At 46.4% G+C, this 23804-nt stretch overlaps 2 protein-coding genes and 1 long non-coding RNA gene across 5 annotated transcripts in view; 1 reads left to right on the top strand and 2 right to left on the bottom strand.

Annotated features, from left to right (window-relative positions):
- LOC147026074 (ribosomal protein S6 kinase beta-1-like) overlaps positions 1-8733 on the bottom strand; it is a 75593-nt gene extending 66860 nt beyond the window's left edge. The window contains exon 1 of one of the 2 annotated variants that reach the window (XR_015058107.1): positions 8519-8733. Coding sequence is in view for 1 of the 2 variants with exons in the window: in XM_085881109.1 (XP_085737235.1) it covers positions 8519-8602 (84 nt within the window). In the remaining variant the exon portion in view is untranslated. The remainder of the gene's footprint in view (positions 1-8518) is intronic. The other variant, XM_085881109.1, reaches the window with a different exon arrangement.
- LOC147026073 (uncharacterized) overlaps positions 1-23804 on the top strand; it is a 390674-nt gene that overhangs the window by 75564 nt on the left and 291306 nt on the right. The window lies entirely within an intron of this gene.
- Positions 17035-23804, bottom strand: part of ZMAT5 (zinc finger matrin-type 5) — a 28957-nt gene continuing 22187 nt past the window's right edge. For both annotated transcript variants that reach the window (XM_085881115.1, XM_085881114.1), the window contains 2 exons: positions 22647-22722; positions 17035-17468 (listed from right to left, as the gene is read on the bottom strand). In XM_085881115.1, the coding sequence (XP_085737241.1) occupies positions 17285-17468; positions 22647-22722 (260 nt within the window). In that variant the 3' untranslated portion in view covers positions 17035-17284. The remainder of the gene's footprint in view (positions 17469-22646; positions 22723-23804) is intronic.

A 23804-nucleotide genomic window follows, 5' to 3' on the forward strand; every position in this document is an offset into this window, starting at 1 on the left:
CAACACGACGGCGCTGCTGTATGAATGCCATGCTCGGGGGGAATAGGGGTCCTCGCGAATGACAGAAGGCACTGCCCTCGGACAGTCACCTGAAGAAAACTTCGCTGTGATAATGGGTCCAAGCGAAGGACAGCCATGGAAAAACAACACACCAAATGCCAACGCCGTACATTACGCACGCGGCGCATTCTTTTTCAATCTGAATCTCCATCCAATAATATCTATCTTCTTTTTCAATCCGAATCTCCATCTAATACTTGTATCTATACGTTTTTCAACCCAACCCTACATCTTGTAATTATATCAAATCTTTTCCCTCAATTCCTAACACAGATCAGGGCTGGCACCGCGCACACGAGCGCTTTTGATAAATAACCGCATGCTCAATGGCGGCGAACCCACGCACATCCCGGGGGTTATTTATTATCGTACACAGAGTGGGGCACGAAGTGCATACATCTTGTTTGGGTCTGCGCATGGGTTTACCATAGCATCTTACCATCGGTCTTTGCTGACCACCGTGGCAGTGGGTGTCTCCCACGGACGGCGGACGTCTTCCCGCCTCTCCACCCGGTGAGGCTGCTGCCAGGCAGAGGCGTGCTGAACGGCTCGGGCCGCATGGCCTACAGACAGGCAGCGCGTTGACCGGCGCTGACCGCCGGGGCACGGGTCGGGAGTGCGGTGCAGGGCAATTTGTGTCACGGTGTTTGGAGCGAGACGATTCCGCAGCTTGGAATCATCTTGCCGGATGTAAAGTGGAGCCGCTTCCGGCCATCATGGCTGGGCCGTGTGCTGGCCGGGGCCCAACCAGAGCGCCCGATTCGGGTGACGACATCGCTTCGGGTCGTCGCCCCACCCTGCATCACAAGGTCTATAAAGGGACGGGTCGCGGGGCCGTTCGAGTGCTCCCCGTTTGCTGGTGGTTTTCCCTCTCTGCACATCGCTCCTGGTTCCTGTCGGCTCGTCCTGCTCTCTGTCTGGCCTGGGATTGACAATCCGCCCATTCGCCTGCTGACTCCACCCTTCTTCACCAGCTCGCTGCTGACTCCGTCCTTCTTCACCGACTTGCTGCTGACTCAACCCATCCACCCATCCACCTGATCCTGTCTGCCACTGAACCCACTCGCTTTTGACTCCGCCTTTCTCCACCCACTGGTTTCTGACTCCACCCAAGGTCCTTCCTTCACGCCTGACAGTCACGCCCCATTCTCTGGATCGACACTTAGCTGCACGAAGTGCCACAAAGCAGGAGACGACGCGCCAGCTGTCAGGGAGGCATCACTCTGCGGAGCATCCCCACAAAACGTACTGGTGGCACAGTTGGTCAATTTTGCAAGGTATTGAGAGACCGTTATAGCCTCATCTCTCCTCATTAACTTCTCTTCACGGGTGTGTGTGTGTTTGTGTGTGTGTGTGTGTGTGTGTGTGTGTGTGTGTGTGTGTGTGTGTGTGTGTGTGTGTGTGTGTGTGTCGTGGTGCCTGTCCTCGTTCAAGTTAAGAGTGTAAAAGAATTACATCGGGATAACTCTGCACTGTGTCTGCTTTAGTCAGTTGCTTGTATTATTGTCACACCACACTTTTCTTCCTATCTCTGCTTACACACATAAACAACATTCACTGTGCCACATGTATCTTTCCTCGCCTGCCTGCAATAAATCCTTTCGTAGAAATGTTCCCAGTTCTTTTTTGCCTTTTCTTTCATTGATCCAGCGTGGTCCATATCCTAATCTAGCCGGGCCTTTATTCCCAACTATCCGTTCCTTTTAGCCGGTATGTGCTTGGCAGTGTCGCTCAGCTGCATCTAATCCGGTAAAGTGATCTGGTTCGGCAAGGCGTACCGAGGGCGTGTCCCCCGGTAATTAGATCATGTAATTATTTTTTAGGTAACCGGATGAACTAGACGGAAGACCCTAAGTCACGTGGTTGTTATTGGCGTTCACGGTCGGTTGGCGACCCGCCGTGTCACAGAATTATCCGTGTGCGACGGCCTGCAATTCCGTGGAGTCTGGTGGGAACCCGATATAGCTTCCTCCCCTGGTGGTCTTCTCACCCGACCCCCCGGCCTGCAACAATATATTTGTACGTTTGTTTTATTATTGTAAACTTGACAAATATCAGTCTTCGGACTGCCTTGTCCAGTGTTTGACATTCTCAATAAACCGAAATGATTATGATTATGATTAAATACCTAAGGATTTTTATATTTTTAAATGTCATGAACAAACTGGTACATCATGGGTAATGAAGGTTGTGGTCAAGCTTCACCGGAATTGTGTGTAGTTTCTCAGAAGAAAGCAGATACCGCTTTTGGGGGACAACCCCCCATAAAACCCCTTAGGGTGCGATTTTTTTTTTTAAATGCTGTGAACAAAGTTTGTTTGGTACATACTGCATGATAAAGCCTTTAATCGAAATCGTGTGTTTCATCGAAGTTTCAAGTTTCATCAAAATTGTGTGTGTAGTTTCAGAGAAGTTGCAAGTGTTTACTGACAGACTCACGGAAAGACGATGGACCGTCACTAAAAATGTGTTCACTCCCATTTTTTCTTTTTCAAAAAAAATTTTTTTTTTTCAGGTTCTATGATTCGTGGAAGATCTGGAATACAAATCATGCACACACAACCAGACAACTACACAAGACAACTCCAGAGACAGCCTCTGAACTTGGGAGAAATGACCTAACTTCCCAGGCCACTATACCCCAACCTTGGGAGGAAATGACCAAACTTCCAGGGGCACTCTGCACAGAACTATGGGAAAATTACCTCACTTCCCGGGCCGCTCTACCCTGATCTTGGGGAGGAATAACCTAACTTCGTGAGGCACTCTGCCCTGAACTTGGGAGAAATTACCTAACTTCCCGGGCTGCTTTGTTCTGAATTTGGGGAAATGACCCAACTTCCTGGGCCACTTTGCTCTGAACTTGGGGAAAATAACCTCACTTCCCTGGCCACTCTGCTCTGAAATTGGGGGGAATGACCAAACTTCGCAAGGCCGCCTGCCCTGAATTTGAGGGAAATGACTGAACTTCATGGGGCAGTTTACTCTGAACTTGGGAGAAATTTCCTAACTTCCTGAGCCGCTATGCCCTGAACTTGAGGGAAATGACCAAACTTCGCGAGACGCTCTGCTCTGAACTTGAGAAATGACCACTTCCAGGGGTGCTCTGCCCCAGAGTTGGAGGGAAATGACCGAACTTCCAGGGGGTGCTCTGCACTGAACTTGGGGGAAATGACCTAACTTCCCCTGCCGCTCTGCCCTGGACTTAGGGGGAATGACCTAACTTCGCAAGGCAGTCTGCCCTAAATTTGAGGGAAATGAATGAACTTCCCAGGGTGCTCTGCCCCAAACATTGGGGAAATTACCTAACTTCCCAGGCTGCTTTGCTCTGAAATTGGGGGAAATTACCTCACTTTCCGGGCCGTTCTGCCCTGAACTTGGGGGGGGGAAATGACCACTTCCAGGGGTGTTTGGAAGTTTGGATATGGGTGTTTGGATATGGACACCCAGCAGGTTTAAAAACAAAACCTGTCAAAGGGCGGAGGAGCTCCTTGTGAGCCAACGGCCATCTATATCTAGTGCCAAACTGTGTCTGCGGACGTCCTCCTGCAGTTGGGTTACTTCTTATTAGGAGGTTGGTGGCAGGATTTGCACTCCGGCCACCGTAAAACGCTTCATTCCGCAAAACGCAAAAACGCAAAAAAAAAAAATCTGAAAACTCACTCCGTGGGAGTACCTCCTGCGCAGCTTCCCTTCGCAGGGCAGCTCACCGGATGACGGGATTGGGGCAAAGCCTTCGGGACCCCCAATCTTTGATGAAAGGAGGGAAACCACGGGGTAACATCCCTGGGTCAGATTGCGGGAGAGTGTGTCGGAGTGGTGCTGAGGTGTCATCCACCAGACGGCGGTCTCCTTGGGTTAACCTGAGGCGGTCCCTTCGGGTGGGTGCCTGGAATGTCCTATCCCTAAGAGAGGATGATCACCTGTCTCTGTTATCATCTGAGCTCAAGCGTTTGGACATCGGGATTGCAGCTCTCTCTGAGGTTCGGAGACCGGATTGCGGAGAGATAATGGTGGGTGGTTACACCTACTATAGGTCTGGTCGCTCTGATGGTTACCATACCCAAGGAGTTGCTGTAGCTGTGTCCAATAAGCTGACCCCAATGACAATTGAGGTAACACCGGTCAACGAGCGTATTATGAGATTAAGGATTCGTCACTCCTTAGGTGTCATTTCCCTGGTCTCTGTTGATGCTCCGACTGAGGCGAGTGATCTTAGCGTGAAGGATGCATTCTACGCCACACTCGAGTCTGTGGTTGATCAGTGCCCCAGACGAGATACACTTCTAGTCTTGGGGGATTTCAATGCATCAACTGGAACTGATAGGGATGGTTATGAGGTGTGTGTTGGTCCCCATGGGTCAGGAACTATGAACTAGAATAGCACTAAGTTCCTTGACTTTGCAAGAAGTCATGGACTTAGGGTGGCTGGTTCATGGTTTCAGCACCCACAAGCTCATCGCTGGACTTGGTATTCCAACGCTGGCGGTGTGGCAAAGGAGATTGACCATGTCCTCATTGACGGTCGTTGGAGGATGATCCAGAACTGCAGGGTCTACCGGAGTGCTCAGTTCCTCAATACTGACCACAGGCTTGTTGTAGCAACTCTAAAGCTGCACCTTAAATCCTGGAGAATGGTTCCATCCCAGCCTAGGCTGGATGTTGCCAAGCTCAGGGATGAGAGAGTAGCTGAGGAGTTTGTGAACAGGCCGAGTGGACACTTGGGGGGTCTGGGTGCTTTGTGGGGTCCTGAAGAGTTGTGGAGCGCCTTCAAGACCACCGTCCTTGATGTTGCCGGTGGATGCCTTGGAGCTCACCGCAGGGCAAAGAAGAATTTTGTCTCTCAAGGGACACTGGATAACATTGACCAGAGTCGCAGGGCCAGGCTGATTGGCAGAGCTGAGCTGTTCAGGGAGCTGAGGCGTAAAACTGTACGTGCACCGAGGGTGGGCAAGGAGGCCTATGTGCGAGGAATCTGTGAGGGGGTAGAGCATCACCTGTGGACAGGTGATTCTCGTCCCGCTTACAGGGGAATTCGCGCATTACGTTCATCCAAGCCCATCCCTCGGAGCACTGCAGTTCGAGCAGAGAGTGGTAGGCTCTTGACAGAGGAGTCTGAAGTGAAGGCCCGCTTACTTTGAGCGGTTGTACCAGGCTGATCCCCCAGCTGTCGAGTTGGACGTCAAGGGTGTTACAATCCCTGTTGCTGACCCTCGAATCAACTGTGGTCCACCTTCGCTTGTGGAAACACGGGCTGCGGTGAACCAGTTGAAACGGGACAAAGCTCCAGGGATCTGTGGCATCCATGCTGAACTTCTCAAGGCTGCTGGAAATGCTGCACTCGTGTCGTTGCATGCAGTTTTGTGCTCTGCCTGGAACACAGGCATCATCCCAACTGAGTGGAAGAGGGGCCTTGTTGTCCCTCTCTGGAAAGGGAAGGGTGATCGCCAAGACTGCAACAACTACCGAGGGGTGACGCTGCTCTCAGTGCCGGGCAAGGTCTTTGCTCGGATAATTCTTGATAGTGTTCGCCACCATCTGCTTGAGCACCAGCGTCCAGAGCAGTCAGGCTTTACACCAAAGAGGTCAACGATTGACCGTATCCTTGCACTTCGTTTCCTCACCGAACGCAGACGAGAGTTTCGGCAGGGGCTGCTTGCAGCCTATCTTGATCTCTGTAAAGCGTTCGATTCAGTGAATCGGGATGTCCTCTGGAGGATTCTTGGTCTTTGTGGGGTGCCACCGAAACTGATCGATCTGATGTCTGAACTCTACTCTGGTACTGAGAGTGTTGTGAAGTGTGGTGGTACCATCTCTGACTTATTTCCAGTTGTTACTGGAGTTCGTCAGGGATGTGTACTTGCCCCCACACTTTTCAGCACTTGTATGGACTGGATTTTAGGGAGGATGTCGGAGAGATCAAGTTGCGGTGCATCGTTTGGCAATGTCAAGATCTCGGACCTTGATTTTGCGGATGATGCAGTCATCTTTGCAGAGACTTTCGACATCCTCTTGGGGGCCCTTGAGATGCTGAATGAGGAGTCGGAGCCGTTGGGATTACGGGTTTCTTGGGTCAAAACTCAGATCCAGGCTTTCGGTGACATCTTGGATGCTGCTGTCCTGTCTGTGTCTGTTTGTGGTGAGGATGTTGAGGTCGTGGAGAGATTCACTTACCTTGGCAGTGATATTCATGTCTCTGCTGGCTGCGAGTCATGGATTCACTGGATCATGGGGTGTGGCGCTGCCGGTACCTGTGCGGGAGGACGAAAGTCCGAGTCTTCAGGTCTTTGGTACTTCCAGTCTTGCTCTATGGGTGCGAGACTTGGACTCTGACCAAGGATCTGAGACGGAGACTTAATTCCTTTGGTACCAGGTCTCTTCGGAGAATCCTTGGCTATCGCTGGTCGGATTTTGTGTCCAACGAGCTTTTGCTGAGAGAGACTCGGATGAGATTTGTTACCTGCATAGTCCGTGAGCGTCAGCTGCGGCTGTATGGACATGTGGCTCGTTTTCCTGACGCTGATCCTGCTCACCAGATTCTCTCAGCGAGGGAGTCTCATGAGTGGAGGAGGCCAGTGGGCCGACCACGTGCCTCATGGTTGCAGCAGATTGACCATCATCTCAAGGAGATGAGGATGGGCCTGGCATCTGTCTGGGGGATGGCCAGACGGAGGCCCCGGGAGTACCGGCGGAAAGTGGACGCAGCGACGCGCTGTTCTGGCACATGCTCCCATACCTGACCTTCCAGGGGTGCTCTGCCCTGGAGTTGATGGGTAATGACCGAACTTCCCAGGGCGCGCTACCCCAAACTTTGGGGAAATTACCAACTTTCCTGGGGTGCATCACCTCACTTCCCAGGCTGCTCTGTACTGAACTTTGGGAAAATTACCTAACTTCCTGGGGCTCTGCCCTGAACTTGGGGAAAATTACCTAACTTCCTGGGGGCTCTGCCCTGAACTTGGGAGAAATTACCTAACTTCCTGGGGGCTCTGCCCTGAACTTGGGAGAAATTACCTAACTTCCTGGGGGTTCCGCCCTGAACCTGGAGAAATTACCTAACTTCCTGGGGGCTCCGCCCTGAACCTGGGGGAAATTACTTAACTTCCTGGGGGCTGTGCTCTACGTTTGGAGGGAAAATGACATCACTTCCCTGAACTAGGAGGAAATGACCTAACTTCCCAGGCCGCTCTGCCCTGAACTTGGGTGAAATGACCTTGCTTCTAGGGTTCTCTGCCCAGGAATTGGGAGAAAATGACCGAACCTCCTGGGGCGATCTGCCCTGAACTTGGGGAAAATGACCCAACTTCCCGGGCTGCTTTGTTCTGAATTTGGGGGAAATAACCTCACTTCCCAGAGCGCTCTGCCCTGAACTTAAGGGAAATGACTGAACTTCCAGGGATGCTGTGCCCCAGAGTGGGGGGAAATTACCCAACTTCCAGGTGTTCTCTGCCCAAGAATTGGGGAAAAATGACCGAACTTCCTGGGGCGATCTGCCCTGAACTTGGGGAAAATGACACAACTTCCCGGGCCGCTTTGTTCTGAACTTCGGAGGAAATAACCTCACTTCCCCTGCCGCTCTGCCCTGAACTTGGGGGAAATGACCCAACTTCCAGGGGTGCTCTGCCCTAGGGTTGGTGGGAAATGACCCAACTTCCAGGGGTGCTCTGCCCTCGGGTTGGTGGGAAATGACCCAACTTCCAGGGGTGCTCTGCCCTAGGGTTGGTGGGAAATGACCCAACTTCCAGGGGTGCTCTGCCCCAGAGTTGGGGGGGGGGTAATAACCTAACTTCCCATGCCGCTCTGCACTGATCTTAGGGGAAATGACCTAAGTAATACAAATTGGGATTTGATATTTGTGTTTTCCTGCCCCCTGATGCTCTGACCTTCGAAGTTCCATTCTCAAATATTATTGCGATTTATCCCTCGTATCCTACACCACAGTAATTCATGCAATACATGTTACATAGGGTTTGTAATACATTCGGAACAAAGGGAATGCATAAAGAGCAAAAACACTTTATTTAATACACGACAAGCTCTTGCATGAGCATTACACACGAGTCACGATGGACATAATGAGATTTCTCAAGACGTTTTGTCGATCATAAGGTAGACGTTATCATTCAGGAAAAGCATTCACACATCGACTGAAAAGTATATATGTAGATAAAACGACAATTTCCTAAAATATTGGTTTGATGTTGTCTTTATAACGTGGATCAATAAGAAAGTGACAAGTGCAGAGAGAGGCTTCACGATAACATGGAGTCGAACTTATCAGTAAAGTTAATGAGTGATAGATAAGTAAATTAAATAAATCCGACAATTGAGGTGATGATGATGACACGGGAGAGGGGACGAAGTGGGAGAAAATGGGAAATGGTGAGCAAGTTCGGTTAACTGGAGCATCATTAGACGAGGAAATGCGAATACAAGGCAAGGCAAGGCAAGGCAATACCGTTCCTCCTTCCTCGTCAGACAGCGACTGCTCGATCTCCGTGTCGTTGAGATCGCTAAGATCGATGTCAAAAACCGCGGCCATCTCGGCGTCGCTACTTCTCACTTGCTTCCTTCCTTTCAGCAGTTATTGATAGTACTTCCTAATCACAAATTACGTGTACAGACTAAAATAAAATATACACCGAATTAAAAGAAAATATACAATGCATAACAATCGAGGGCCGCAAACAAATCCGGAATCAACGGCGAAAGTACAGTTGCCAACTACACCATCATGGCGTTGTTTGACAGCTCAATATCGGGGGGCGAGAAGAGGGATTTATACGAGTATTATGTTCTTTTTTTTAATTTTTTTTTGTATCCCTTGTCGAGGCTCGTATAAGAGCTAACACACAACGCACAGCAAAGGGGGCATGAGACAAGATGGGCTGCAGTGAGAAGGACAAAACAGTGGGAAACAGAGACATTAGATCTGTGGAAGGGAGAGGGTTGGGGTGGGGAACATGGGGAATAGAAGATGGACATTACAGGGACTTTCAGGAAGGAAAGCAAGGAATTTGAAGGAGGTGGGTTTGGGTGGATTAACGGGGGTAGAAAAGATCGAGGATTTGGATGGGGAATGACAAGAGGTGGTGGTGAACAGCTGTTTTGAAGGCCTGGAGGGAATAATGGGATTGAATAGAGTGAGGGAGTTTATTCCAAAGGCGGGGAAAAAGAGGAATGAAAGAATGAAGGTGAGCACTAATTCGTGATTTTGGTAGTTTTACCAGAAGGGGGTTGTTGGCGGACCTTGAGCGCCCTGCGGAAATGTGGTGGGGACAAATCGCAGAGAGAGCGGGGGGGGGGGAGGCTAGAGAGGACACGGTAGAAGACAGAAAGACCACCGACCAACTTGCGGTGATTGAATGAGAGGCCCAAAGACTCAGCCTCATTGCAGGAGTTGCCAATGATCCGAAATGCTTTGGTTTCCACAGCGTGAAGCCGAGAAAGGTGAGAGGCAGGATCACCAGCCCAGAGGGGAGAGCGGTACTCCATCAGGCTGCGGACAAAAGCTTTGTAAGTGGTCAGGAGCTCAGGTGGGCCAAGGAAAGACTGCACGACGGAGGATTCCCAGTCTGTGACTGGCTTTGCAGGCGAGGTTTGAAATGTGGCTTTCCCAGGAAAGATCATGACAGATAGTGAGACCTAGAAGTTTGAAAGAAAGGACTTCTTCTTTTTACATCACAAAATAAATTTTTGTTGTTGTTTTTATAATCTACACATTTCTTACCCATGTTTTTAAAATTCCATTTCCTTCTGGTTCCAAAGCCAGCCAACCTGCGCAAAGTGAAGACTATAGAGCAGCCATCAGAAATCTGCATGAAATACGAGCCACACAGACCATCAACAGTAAAATGTCATGTGAATGAACGCAAATGGATGGATAGGCATAATGAAAAAAACAAAGCGAAAGATAAAGAAAATGCAGTGAATTTTTTTATTTACGTCACTTATCACATATGACGTCGTCAGCCATAGTTGGCACAACTCTCAAACATTTTTTTGAAAGTGCCCACATCGGGTGCAGAAACTTCTACCTCTGCAAGATTGTTCTTCATGTAAAGAAATCTATGGCAACCAATGTCCTCCACTTTGATTTAAAGTTTTGTCGAGTGCTCCCTTCTTCTTCTTCTCTTTCGTAACAGCACAAGGCTGAGCACGTCTGTGCCGCGAATGCAGTGCCCTGTATAGGTAAGGGCAGGAATTTGTTCAGGGTGCTGGTGTTAAGTTTCGCCTGCTGTTCGTGAAGGACATCGTGGAATCTTTAACGTCCACTAACGAATTCCGACGGATGGGACTCGTAGTTTAAGGTCCATCGAGGGACGGCATGCACATTGATCATTTGATGGCCCACCCTGCCTGCAAGACTTTTTTAGTGAGATGACAATTTTAGTGAGGTCAAGATTCGAACCCAGGCTCGACGGTTTAGAGTCGAGTGTGCATACCTCCAAGCCATCCTGTCAGCCCTGGAGTACCCTCTAAGAATAGGTGTCAGGGAGTGGCTAGAAAACAGAGTACTATCTGTACAGTATGGCAGAATCAGCCACAAAAATGTACATGTCTCAACCAAATCAAATTATCTTCTTTCAGTTAAGGATGTTGTTGAGACAGGCTTATTACAAAAATGAAAGCCTGATATCTGCATCTTCTCCAACAAGTCGGGATCGATTGCACAGGCTGCGAGAATAGGTAGATCTCCAAATGTATGCCCACTTAGCCTGGGTTTGCATCCCAACCCAGCTGTAAACCGTCACCCTGGTGTTTCACAGGCATCAGTGTGTGCGGCATCCATCAGAAGGACGTTGAACTGGTTGTCCGTATCCTAGCATTCATTCGTGTACGGTACGACATCACACGGTGTTTTTCACGAAAAGTAAGGGAGCTATCGCCGGCCCCCTGGTGAAAATTACAGGGGGCACTGCATCAGCAGCACAGTCATGCTCCCAACAATGAAGCAAACCTGCAGCCATGTGCTGTACCAAAAATGATGTTTCGCAAAATACATTACATACCATAAATGGATCCATATTTGAGGGCCAATCTTATGAAGGGGTTAAAACATAAACTTTTTCTTCAGTGAGATCTCCAAAACATCTTTTGAACATCCCAATTTTTTGCTATGCATGAAATGAGGGTTTCTGAATACATCATTCGATTTTATCACATTCAAATCCTTTAATTCTTGTACTTCTGATGAGAGTTCCAACTGCTAAAAAAAATAAAGCGTTCCTTTGTCCAATTCACACACTCTTTGACACTCCATCTCCTTGACCTCCGGAGAATTGCATGGAAAGCGTGAAGGGAGGAGAAGGGAAGGCAGCATGAGGGAGAGGGAAAGGGAAGGCAGCATGAGGGGAGGGAAGGGAAGGTAGCGTGAGGGGAGGGGGAGGGAAGGCAGTGTACCAATGCATGACCAAGGCGATGAAACGTGCACAAACAGCAACATTTTCTTTTTAACCACCGTGTTCCACATAAAACCGGGCAGGGGCATTTAAAAATTAAAACCCACACTGTCTACCTAGCAAAGGCCTGCCTGAATGCATGCTCACACATGCAGCGAGCTTAGCACCCCTCCACTTGGCTCACTCCGAATCGGATTCGTATATGCTACACTCTGGGGAAGCTGGTTTAACAGCAAAGCTTATCCATCAGTCCTTATATTAACCTCCTCCAACCTCCTCGCGGTCCATATTAACTGTGCATGCTCACCGGCGATATACTCTTCACTCACAAACGTGCATGGATTTCCCCCAAATCACACTACACGGCACATCCCGCATGGCTTCGGGGCCACAGCACGTCCGCTCCCTGCTGGTTTCTGCACCGCAGTATGGGTGCTACCCGCGTGCAGAAGCACATGCTTCGCGAGATGGCTGCGCAACCTCCTCCACAGCTCCACACACCACGAGCCCGGGTGCAAGTTTGGACCGCATGCCCACACACTGCACACGCAAAACCAAGTATCCAGGCATGCACACACCTCCACGGAATCATTTGTACCCACTTGCACCACGTCCGTGTGTGCTGTTTATGTACTCTTCATTTGCAGCAACTGCCGAATATTAATATTGTTGCAGTTCTGCGAAGCCGGCACTCCCCCAAGGCTAAGGCACACAACATATAGCAGTACCGAGACAGTTATGTAATTCGAATCCGTTTTAGATAGTCCTTCCCTCATGTCTAGTGGGTATATGGTACAGGATGCGTTGCAGGGGCTTTTAGGCAGGTCTTATATCCCATTCTTACTCTCTTATGTATTTTATTTTACTCTACTTCACACACACGACCTCTCCTTCATGCAAGCATGCACACAAGCAGCTCATTCGCATATGCGTCCTATTTCCTATTTAAACCTCCCACCATTCTTCAACATATCACTTCAGACCTTCGCTGTATTCGGACCCCAACACTGCAACATTCCTGTAACCACTGTCAAAGTGAAATTGCATTCGACATTTTGCAATTAGACATTCACACACTCACATTTCATATAATTTGTTTAAAGTGCCTGCTTTTGTTTTTAAAACTCATATGCACTGCTATTTCTGATGAACTTTTTACATGTACTTGCTTAACACTGATTATTAAAAGTATTATGCTGCTTATTATTGAATCCAATTAACAGTATATGTATCTCTTTTATTTTAGTATTCTAAATAGTATTTTGACAAGAAATACAATATATCTTCTCCCCTTTAACCTCCCTCCTTTCCTCTTCAAATCTGTTTTAAAACCATGCTTTGAGGGCAAACATATTAGAAGGGTTGTTCCCTTTTCCATGTACATGTAATAAAGATTTGAGCTCTGTTACATCGGTCCTGAGTTGGAGATTGGTTTCTTCGACATTAATTGGCTAGCCAGGTCGGAGTGTCAACCCCGGAGGAGGAGAGGTTGGTGGGCTGCGATTGGGTGATGGCTAGCACTGAGCACCTAAGATCTAAGGTGGGGGGGGAAGCCTGTTTTGAAAACATCCCCTATTTCCAGTGCTTGTCCTCACTGCGGTCTAAATGCACTGTCCCTCTTTTTACCGGGTAGCACGCTCCAAAGAAATTGGTGGTGTTCAGAGCTCCAACTTTTAAGGGCCAGATTAGAGTGGATACCCTTATCCTGTGGGTGAAAGACCCCACTGGGTAGTCCAGGTTAATCCTGTGTGCATGCAGGATGGGGTAAAATACTCCCAATCCCATGGGTGAAAGAGGCAAGTGGGTAAGAGAATGCACTGGTGATCCCCACCCCCTGTTGGTGAAAGACCCCACGGGTGTACTCTCTGCTGTGACCCTCAAACGAGGATAAAATCCTCAAGGCACAGAGGGTGAGTCCAGATGTGTATATATGTATATATAGAACAAGGTATGATTGATTTCCTATATGTGTGTGCTAGAAGTTCATTGTGAATTGTATAAGCTTGGAATGTGTTGAGGATATTGGGGGAACTGGCTTGAATTTTGCAGTTTGTTGTACCTGCTTGTTGAAGAAACAGTTTTTGCATTGTGGTGGTATTGTCTGGAATCTCACTGGTGGAATGTTTTACATGTTGATGAAATAGTTTTCGTGTGCCATGTTTGAATCGTGTATGGTTTATGTTTTGGATGGATGTGTATATGAATCATATACGGTTTATGTTTTGGACGTGCTAAACACTTATGGTTCAGAATCGAGAAGCGAGATAAGAAAATGAAGTGAGTGTGTGAAAGTCTCGCGATGTGAAAACGAGTATGTTGGAGACCAAGAGAGCTTGTTTGCATGGTCTGAGTAAAAGTACAGAAGACCGTAACGTAACGTAACGTAACGTAACGGCAAAGCAAGTTGTTAAGGATTATGTGTAAAATTAGAATTAACTCGATTGGCCACCACCTCCACCACCCTATGTTCCAGTGATGGTGAGTACACCACCACCACAGGGAGCATCAAGTGAGGTCGTGCCATAGAGCAGGCATCAATAAGTACCACTGTAGCAAATGGACCAGTTGATAGCCCTGTGACATCGGGGGTTCAAAATAATTGCTTGATCAAGTTACGGACAGTGATCAAAAAAAAGAGGCAGAGTGTGTGTGTGTGTGTGTGTGTGTGTGTGTGTGTGTGTGTGTGTGTGTGTGTGTGTGTGTGTGTGTGTGTGTGTGTGTGTGTGTGTGTGTGTCATTATGTCTCTCCTCCATAACTCCTCAGCTATAAAACCTAGCAGCCTGAAACTTCACATGCATACTAAGAAAACTCCAAGGAAGTGCAAGAGTAAAAATTGGGTGTTTGAGTTAATTAAAACACCCCTTCTGAAGATAACTCGTGGCCTAATTTAATTATATCCTTCATCAGGCGATCCTTGGCCACCTCACTGTCTGGGGTTTTAAGGCATTTCCTGGGTTACCCCACGGGAGTCTGAAGCCGCCATATTGTTTGGCCTTATCAAACATGCTTTGACTTGGAACAAGCCACAACGATTTCTTAATGATAAAGTTTTTTTCTTCATTTTCCTCTCATGTTATCGAATACCTGCTCATCGTAGCTACGAATTGCTGGGTATATAGCAATGCTTATAAACGCCTGGAGACGCCAGCGTTTGTGGCTTTATTTCATTTGTGCATATAAATAACCGAGAAAATCTCTTTAACTAAGGATTATTACAAAATGTAAACTCCAGATTTGAAAGTATCAGCAGTTCACAATCCCCAAGAAAGTGTTGATTTGTTACATTGCATGGGCGTTTCCGGGTGCATAGTTGTATTGAGGGCAATTGGTAATCGCTTGCCAAGTCAGGCGTTCCGTTGGAGTGCTTGAGTGCTTAAACCACTCACCGAGCTGTACAATACAGTTCGTGTCCTGATCAGGATGTACAGTCGACAGTTACTACAAAGTAGAGGTACGCATACAACACACACGGACGTGGTACATATGGGTAGATTTGGATCTTACGGACTCTCTGCGGATGTGTGGACATGCCATGCCTGTTACGGGTACCATGGTGGCAAAGTTTCATCCCGTATCACATGGAGGTTCTTTCAGGTTTTCCTTTGTCCTCGCGCCTGTTTCTAAAGCATTTGGTTATCGGATTTGCTTTATAAAGGTTGCATGGTTTCTCTTTGTGAGTTTCAAAGCAAAATATATTTCATAACGCCCGATTTCTGAGCCGATTGCCGCATTAATGTATTTTCTAAATTACCGAGCCAATGTTTTTATTCCATCCTTCATACACAGCTGTTTATAAAGATTAATGTTTGTGATCATATCCTTGAAAAGTCTACATGAATGTAACTTTGTTTTTCGGTGAAAGCTACTCAAAGTTTTTGGGTTGGAAACAGTACGTACTGTAGTTGGTAATCACACTGACTCCAACCTGCCGATTCCAAAAAATTGCCGATATTGGCCAAGTGTCATGTCGTGTGGTGTCCACGTGTGGTGGGTGGGTGTCGGGAGGTGAGACAGATATTACTCAGGTGTGTGTGTGTGTGTGTGTGTGTGTGTGTGTGTGTGTGTGTGTGTGTGTGTGTGTGTCGTTGATTGGTATCTACATATGTGGGTTTCAGAATGTGGAATGGAGTCCTCCCAGGGCATGCTCAAAGCATCCACCTTCCACTAATTCACAGACCAAGCTGTGAAGTTTTGTGTTCTCAAAGTTTTGTGCCGAGGGTTTTCTTCAGGATCGCCGCTGAGCGTTGGACAGCTTACAACTGTAGTTCGTTTGAAATAATAATCTCAGGGATGGTTTCTAGTTCACCTGTAAAGTGGTTCTGGGGAGTTTATGGGATGGCACGTTGTCCGTCCACAAATACTTGCAACTTCTTCTCAGAAACTACACATACGATTTCAATGAAATTTGACCACAACCTTCATCACCCGTGATGGCATTAAAAATAAAAAACGGGGTCTGCAGGGGTCTACAGAGGGAGTTTATGGGGTTGGCGGGGGGGGTTGGGAGGGGGTGGAGTGAGTTACCTCCCCAAAGAGGTATTTGCTTTCTTCTCAAACGATGCACACAATTCCGATGAAACTTCACGACACCTTCATCACCCAAGACGTACCAAAGTTTCTTCACGACATTAGGAAAATCTGGCTCAAAGGGGATTTAAGGGGGTTGCCCCCCAAAGTACGTCTGCTTTCTTCTCCAAAACTACACATACAATTCCAATGAAACTTGACCACCATCTTCACCACCCATGATGAACTAAAGTTTGTTCATGACATTAAATAAAGTTGGGGTCGAAGGGGTTCTACGGGGGGGGGGGGGGAAGGGAGGGGGGTTGTTGCCCCCCCCCAATATGTATTTGCCTTCTTTTTTGAAGCCACACAAACAATTTCGATGAAACTTGACTGCAACCTTTATCACCTGCGATGTACCAAGGTTTATTCATGGCATTTAAAAATAAATCCAAAGGTATTTACTTTCTTCTCCATTATATATTTTGTGGTTCATCCATACCTACTAGTGGTTGCCTGATTATCTTATCCAGCCACTCCCAAGTGAGCACCCAGGGGTATTGCCTGTATGTTAAATATCTCTGTGAGGTTCTTTGTCATTATTCCTGGAGGTCCAGCTATCACTGGTACAACTTTGGCATTCTTCAGCTTCCAGGATCTTCTCATTTCATTCTTGAGGTCTTGGTGTTTGGTAATTTTCTTTATTTCTGCATCATTTAGTCCAAAAATCATTGTTATTAACACCTCAATCAGCAATGCCTTCTTCTCTTTTTTGTACCTCAGTATGCTATCTGGTTGCAACGCTTTGTTTTCGATGTTCACGCTCAATGGGAGGTCATATGTGAGCGGTCAGTACTTCCATGTTTTCAGTCATTACTTTTGGTTCATGTTCCCCCAAATTTTGTGGAACTGGGATATCAAAGTTTTTGTAGATGTGCCAGCAGATTACATTATAAACTCTGTGTCGTTGTGTGTACAGCTGTTCTGACATGAGTTTGTTTTTGTGTGTGTGTGGTCATTAATGTCCTTGGAAAACGCTTTGAGATGCAGGGCTGAGGGACATAGTTACAGAATCCAGTTTTATTTGGCTCTATGGCAGGTGTGCTAAATGGGAAAACATTACAACAGAGCCGAGACAGCTCACAAAATCATCATGTAGCCGATGTAGCGACGAGTCTTGACGCTTGTTCTTGGGCTTGTAATAACTGAACAGAATCGAATAAGAAATTAGTTTTGCCTGGACGCTTATTTGCTCTCTGTGAATAAAAGAGAGGTGTTGAGACTAGCATGGCAACCATCAAAAAAATCCCTGTAATTAAGGTACAGAGGGGTACGCAGACTGGAGGACTGATATTCCTGGTAATGGCAATGCAGACAGACCCCAGGAAGTAGTGGATGCTGGATCCCAGCCTTCACATGGTGGTGGAAGTAATGATGGTGGAAGTTCAGCCAATGGGGGGAGACCTCCAGGTAAAGTAACTGCATCTCGGGTAAAATTCCTGAAAACAAAGAGAAAGTGAAAAGGAATTGAACACCAACTAGGTTTTTTCACCACTTTCAATAAACAGCAGGCATGCACACACACTCCAGAACTTGAAAAAGACAAAGCAACAACTCAAGGAAATTCCCTTCGTGATTTTTTTTTAAATCACAACTTGCAAAATCGTCAAACTTTAAAAGCCCAGGCCCGTGTGGAATTCCAAACTTCTGTCTGAAGCAACGAGATGGTTTCCACAATCACTACACTCGAGCTTCCTTCCTTCCTTCCTTTTCTCCAACGGCCTTTCAGATCACCAATTTGGATTCAGACCAGGTCACTCCATGTTGGACATGCTGTGCCCACTCTTCCAAGTGTGTGTGTGTGTGTGTGTGCGCGCGCGCACGCATGTGTTCCATAGCTCCAAAACCTGGACATCGTGTTCTGGACATGCGCTTGAGAGGGGGACTTGAGGGAAAGCAAGGGGTGGAGAGGGAATGGTCCCCTTCTACCGGCATTAGTACCGGATTGAACAAAATTAGGTACATCAAAACAGCACGTTCAAACAGGTCATACTAAACAATGCCTGGACACCGCCCCGAGACGTCTGTGGGGGGGGGGGGGTGGAGGGGCTTCGGAAAGAGGTAAGCATCGGGGAAGGAGACGGGAAGGAAGGCCATTTTCTTTCAATTATCAAAAAAGCCACGCCTCTGTTCGTGCCTTTATTTAATTTCCACACATACAATATGCTCTCGAGTCGAGAATCTCAACCTGAGACGAAGTGTGGAATTGATCCAAGCAGCAGTTCTGACTGCTTAAAATAAAAATAAAAAAATAAAAAAGATGCTTTCATTTGTTCAGTTCGCACATTCTTTGACACCCCTTCCTCACCTCGACCTCCGGAGAGTTGTATGGTGGTGGAGAGGGTTTGGGAGGGGAATAGCATGAGGGGAAGGGAAAGGAAGACAGCGTGAGGGGAGGGGAAGGCAGCGTGAGGGGAGGGGAAGGCAGCGTGAGGGGAGGGGAAGGCAGCGTGTGGGGAGGGGAAGGCAGCATGTGGGGAGGGGAAGGCAGCGTGAGGGGAGGGGAAGGCAGCGTGAGGGGAGGTGAAGGCAGTGTGAGGGGAGGTGAAGGCAGCGTGAGGTCGGAAGGCAGGATGAGGGGAGGGGAAGGCAGCATGAGGTGAGGGAATGGGAAGGCAGCGAGAGAGGAAGGGAAGGCAAGGCAGCGTAAGGGGAGGGAAGGGAGCGTACCAGGACATTACTGGGGCGATAAAACGTGCCCAAACAGCATTTTCTTTTTAACCGCCATGTTCTATATAAAACCGGGTGGGAGCATTTAAAAATTAAAACCCATGCAATCTACCTGGCAAAGGCTGGCCTGCATGCATGCCCCCATCCATACGCATTCCTCCAACCTCCTCGCAGTCCATACTAACTTTACACGCACATCCGCAATATACTCATCCTTTCACTCGCACATATGCACGGATTTCAGTGGCATGTCCCATGTGGTTTCGATTCGGCAGCACATCTGCTCCACACATGGCATCAACGCTTCAACACGTCTGCCCCTCACGTGCAGAAGCACACGATTCGCGAGACGGCTGCATAACCTCCTCCACAGCACCATGCACCGCGGGTCCAGGAGCAAGTTTGAGTTTGGATCGTGTGCTCACCAAACCCATGCACCGCACACATGTAACCAAGCATGCAGGCACGCACACATCCCACTGAGAGGGGTGACCAGGTACCATGACGTCCTGCTTTGATGCAATCCCGCTTTCATCGAATACCTAACTCTGACCCATGACTATTATTATTCAATTGAATTTAGAATGGGATTAAAATAAATTCAATTCCAATCAAATGGAAGACCAAATAAGTACAGTCCTGCATTGGAGTAATCGGAAGGAACTGAAACAAGCAAAAAGCAGGGATGAAGTCATGAGGAACCTGGATATGATTCACATTTCAGCTGCTACTCCTCCACCCTGAAACCCATCCAGGAACAGCCAAGTGAACCTTATTCAAAAATAAAAAATAAAAATAAAAAACAACCCAGATCAAAAAATTAAATAATTATGGCTGCCAGACTATGTGTCCGATCAAGTTGAAATTTAAAATGTGTATTCACCATCAGTACTAGATAATAACTGTGAAGTTTCACATCGATTGGTTAAGCGGTTCCAGAGAAAAAAAATATTTAATATATTTCTTCAATTCCATATGGCTGCCAAACCATGTAACCTATCAATTATTCCTTAACAAAATTGTACACCCAATGCTTGGGGAACATTTGTGTGAAGTTTCCCCTCGATCTAACTCGCTGTTCTGGAGATTTAAAAAAATGTTTTAGGGTAAATCCAATATGGCTGCCAAACCATGTGACCTGTTACATCATATGTGTGAACCTTTTGTTCCTCATGTATAGGTGGTCATACGTGTAAAGTTTTGCCTCGATCTGTTCAGCCACTTCAGAGAAGATTTTTTGAGGGTTTTTTTTACAAAACAATATGGCTGCCAAATGACCAACGACGTCAACAAAAAATTTTATGTGGACCATTTTATCCTGAGATGACCCTCAAAATTTTTCATACTGATCAGTTGTAGCGTTCTTCATATGCAATTATGACGTCATGACGAAAGCACCTCTGACATCATAAAAATCACACCTTCCCCATGAGGAGTACTTGCCGTGTGCCAAGTTTCAATTTTTTCCTTGGTGCGGTTTCAGAGAAACAGAGGTCCAAAATCTTTCCAACATGGTTGCCACACCACGTGACTTATGACGTCATAATTATCATTAAAACATTTCACGTGAGTAGTCCCTCCAATCATGAAAATTTCATCTCAATCCGACAAGCGGTTGTGGAGAAAAACATGAAAGTTCTGTGCGGACAAACAGACAGACAAACAAACAAACAAATGAAAAATCGTGCTTAGCACAACACTTGGCGAATGAGTTGACCTTTCCGTGTGGTGGTCCAAGCTGTAATGTCATGGAATGTGTGGTGTTTATTTGTTCGTACATTAATAAAATGACGCGACGTCACAAATAACAATTATCAGGCGCGCGTTGTCATGGTAACGGCAGCAGATTGAAAATTTTCACAACTCATTTAAAGCCACCATGTGACATTCAACAACTTATCATCGGTGCTTGTTGCCTTCATTCTGATCGTAGAAAATATTTGAAAATACCTCGGAACATTGCTTTTCAACCAGCTTTACGATCCCGTTATCAGATTTGAAATATCTTGTAAAACAAAAATGTATATTTTATATGTGTGTTTTTCATGTTTTGGGTGACACTGACCTTGACCTTGGGTCAATTTCGATCAAACTTTGTACACGTTAATATTACATGCATAAATAGACAGTATAATTTTCAATTTAATAACTGCAAAACTCTTTGAGAAATAGCCATGTGTAATTCACAAAATTCCCCATTGGTTTATAATGGGTGATAATATAAGGTGATGCAGAATCCAGATCCTGATTTGAACATCACTGAAAGCCACAGATCTTTTTGCACTGTGGATTTCTATCAGCTGTTAAAATTTCATCCAAATCGGTTAAGAATTGTGACCTGTAGAACGAATAGAATTTTTTTTTAAATCACGCCAATAGCTAAAAACTTTGACGTCATACGCTTGCGAAAACTGTGCATAATTTGTACCAACATGCATTTTAAAACATTTAGATATTCCATTGAAGTTTGTTTTGGTGTCAACAGGAAGTCGCTACGACTTCCGGTTACTGAGTTATGTTCAAAAGCTTGTTTTCACCTTTTTTGACGTAACGCCGTGACGTTAAGTGCGATTATGACGTGATTTGATCCCAGACTATTTCAGCAAGATTGGCTATCACGTGTTAAAATTTGAGAACGATTGCTTCAGTAGTTTTGGCTGCACGCGAGTGGAAATATTTTTTAAAAATGACGTCAATAGGCAAAACTTTGACGTCATACGCTTGCGAAAACTATGCGTAATTTGTAATAAGATGCATTTAGTAATCATTTAGATATTTGAATGAAGTTTAATTTGGCGTCAACCGGAAGTCTCTATGACTTCCGGTCACTGAGTTATGTCCAAAAATGTGTTTTCACGTTGTGTGACGTCACATCGCGACGTTTAGTCCGATTAAGACGGGGTTTGGACGCGGACCGTCTCAGGTGGATTGCCTATCAGGTGTAAAAATTTAAGAACGACTGGTCCAGCCGTTTGAGCTGTAGACGACCGGACAAACAAACAAACAAACAAACAAACAAACCAACAAACGGAACATACCAACATACTTGACAAAATCGAAGATTTCGCCAAGTAACAAACAGACCCAAATGCAATACCCTCTTCTTCGACGAGGGTAATCATCGCTTCATTCTCAAAAAAAAAAATTCACAATCTGGTGTGGATAGAATGGGTCACAAACCTACGGTCCCTAATTTTTGGGAGACCCTAACACTGAAGAGGAACTGTGACATCAGATTGTTATTTCTGCATACTGAAAACTTTAATACATGGTACAGCGTGAGAAATAATGAAAATCTGTGGTTTCAACGAGATGAATCTGCATCCCACCGCTCTAGTGAATGTCTCACTTGATTGAAAGAAAGATTACCTCATCACCTTATCGGTCACAGAACTTAATTCTTCCCCACCCCACTCCCTACATATCCCTTTATTTGTCATCGGATTAATTTGCTTTTGGGACTGGTCAAAGGGAGAGTGTTTTAGTTGAAACCGCAATTGCTGATTTGAAAGATATAGTTATTCCGATTATCTCTGGAGTTACACAAGCCACCCCCTTCAGAGAGTGAGTGATGTGTAACCTGATGCTGTGTGGAAGAAGATGTATAAAATACAGGGGAGGTCATATTGAGAACTCGGTTTAAATATTACAATCTGAGGATGGAACAAATATTTCACATTAAAAATTATTTTACATCTGTCACTGGTGTAGAGTTACGAGTTTTTGTTTCATTAGCCTTTTCAATGGCCCAGTAGCACAATATTAATTTCGAAAACCTAAACTTATATTTCACTTTCAATATCAAAGCCACCATTTTCAGTGACCTCACAACTCTCCCATGGTGAATGCGCTTGCTAATAGCTAACTAATATTGGCACTTACCCACCCACCTACATTCTCTCACCGACTACAAACCACCCAAATATCATCCTGCACTCCATCCTCACCTGTTTTCCCTCTTTCTCAGCCAAGCCTCAAGTGTTGGGGGAGGTTGTCCATCTTTATTGAGAACCTCTTTGCCTCCTAAAAACACACAAAACCTTTGCAATTAGTCCTTCAACTATAAAATAGAACAAAATCAGTTATACAAAAAAGGTACATTCCTATTGCAAATAAAACAATTTTTTTCGATTTGGTTGGGGGAAGGAGGGGAGAGAGGTGATGGGGGGGGGGAGGGGAGGGGGAGGGGAGGGGGAGGGAGGGTAAGGGTGCTGCCTTCTTTTGTAGGTTGCATTTTCGTGCAATTCCAAGTTGACCTGAAACCACATCGAGGCAACCATAGCATGTGTACTGGCATTTTACATGGACAAAACACCAGGGGAGGCATAACCTCCACTCCACCACCACTCCCAACCCTTTTTTTTAATAAGTCAGCTGTCTTTTTACAAGCAATCTGACAGTAACATTGTGTAATTGGGATTGGGATCCTCGAGTCTTGAGTTCAAATCCTGCTTGGCTGTTGAATTAATACCAGGTGGGGTTGATTCAGCCTGTTATCCTTCTGAGGTTGGCAAAATGAGTACCAGCTTGGTGGTGTCCTGCGTCGGAGTGGCGACCCATCCAGAATTGTATCCAATAGCCCAGGCGACTGCTTAGGCAGCACCATCGCTCTGCACAGAGTATGGTCCCCATGGATGGATGAATTGTGTAATCTTCTGTTACTAAAATGTCCTTCAATGTATGTCCGTGTGTGTGTGTGTGTGTGTGTGTGTGTGTGTGTGTGTGTGTGTGTGTGTGTGTGTGTGTGTGTGTCATGCTTTATTCAAAAGGGTTCCTGCTGTTGTAGAATAATAAAAATAGGTCCACAGGTTCTGAAGCTCACTTGGATCAGGAGCAACAGTCAATGACATCATAGAACATAGAAATTTGGTTCATGCACACAATCTGGTCACGTGATTGGTTAAAAGGAAGCTTTCTCAGTGCTGATTACAGCGATACATGCTTACAGGCCATGTTTTTACAGGTTACAGGACATGTTTTTGGCCGAGGGCATGGCTGCGCTGCTGATGCAATGCCACCTGTAGGTTATGGCAGGAATTGTTTTCGCGTTTTTGGCCTGATTTCAACCCGTTATTGAGCCCAGGTTTTGTTGCGGTCAATAAACC

The sequence above is a fragment of the Eptatretus burgeri genome, chromosome 5 (genome assembly GCF_056783735.1).
Source record: "Eptatretus burgeri isolate ZD-2024b chromosome 5, Ebu_testis_v1, whole genome shotgun sequence".
Lineage (NCBI taxonomy): Eukaryota > Metazoa > Chordata > Myxini > Myxiniformes > Myxinidae > Eptatretus > Eptatretus burgeri.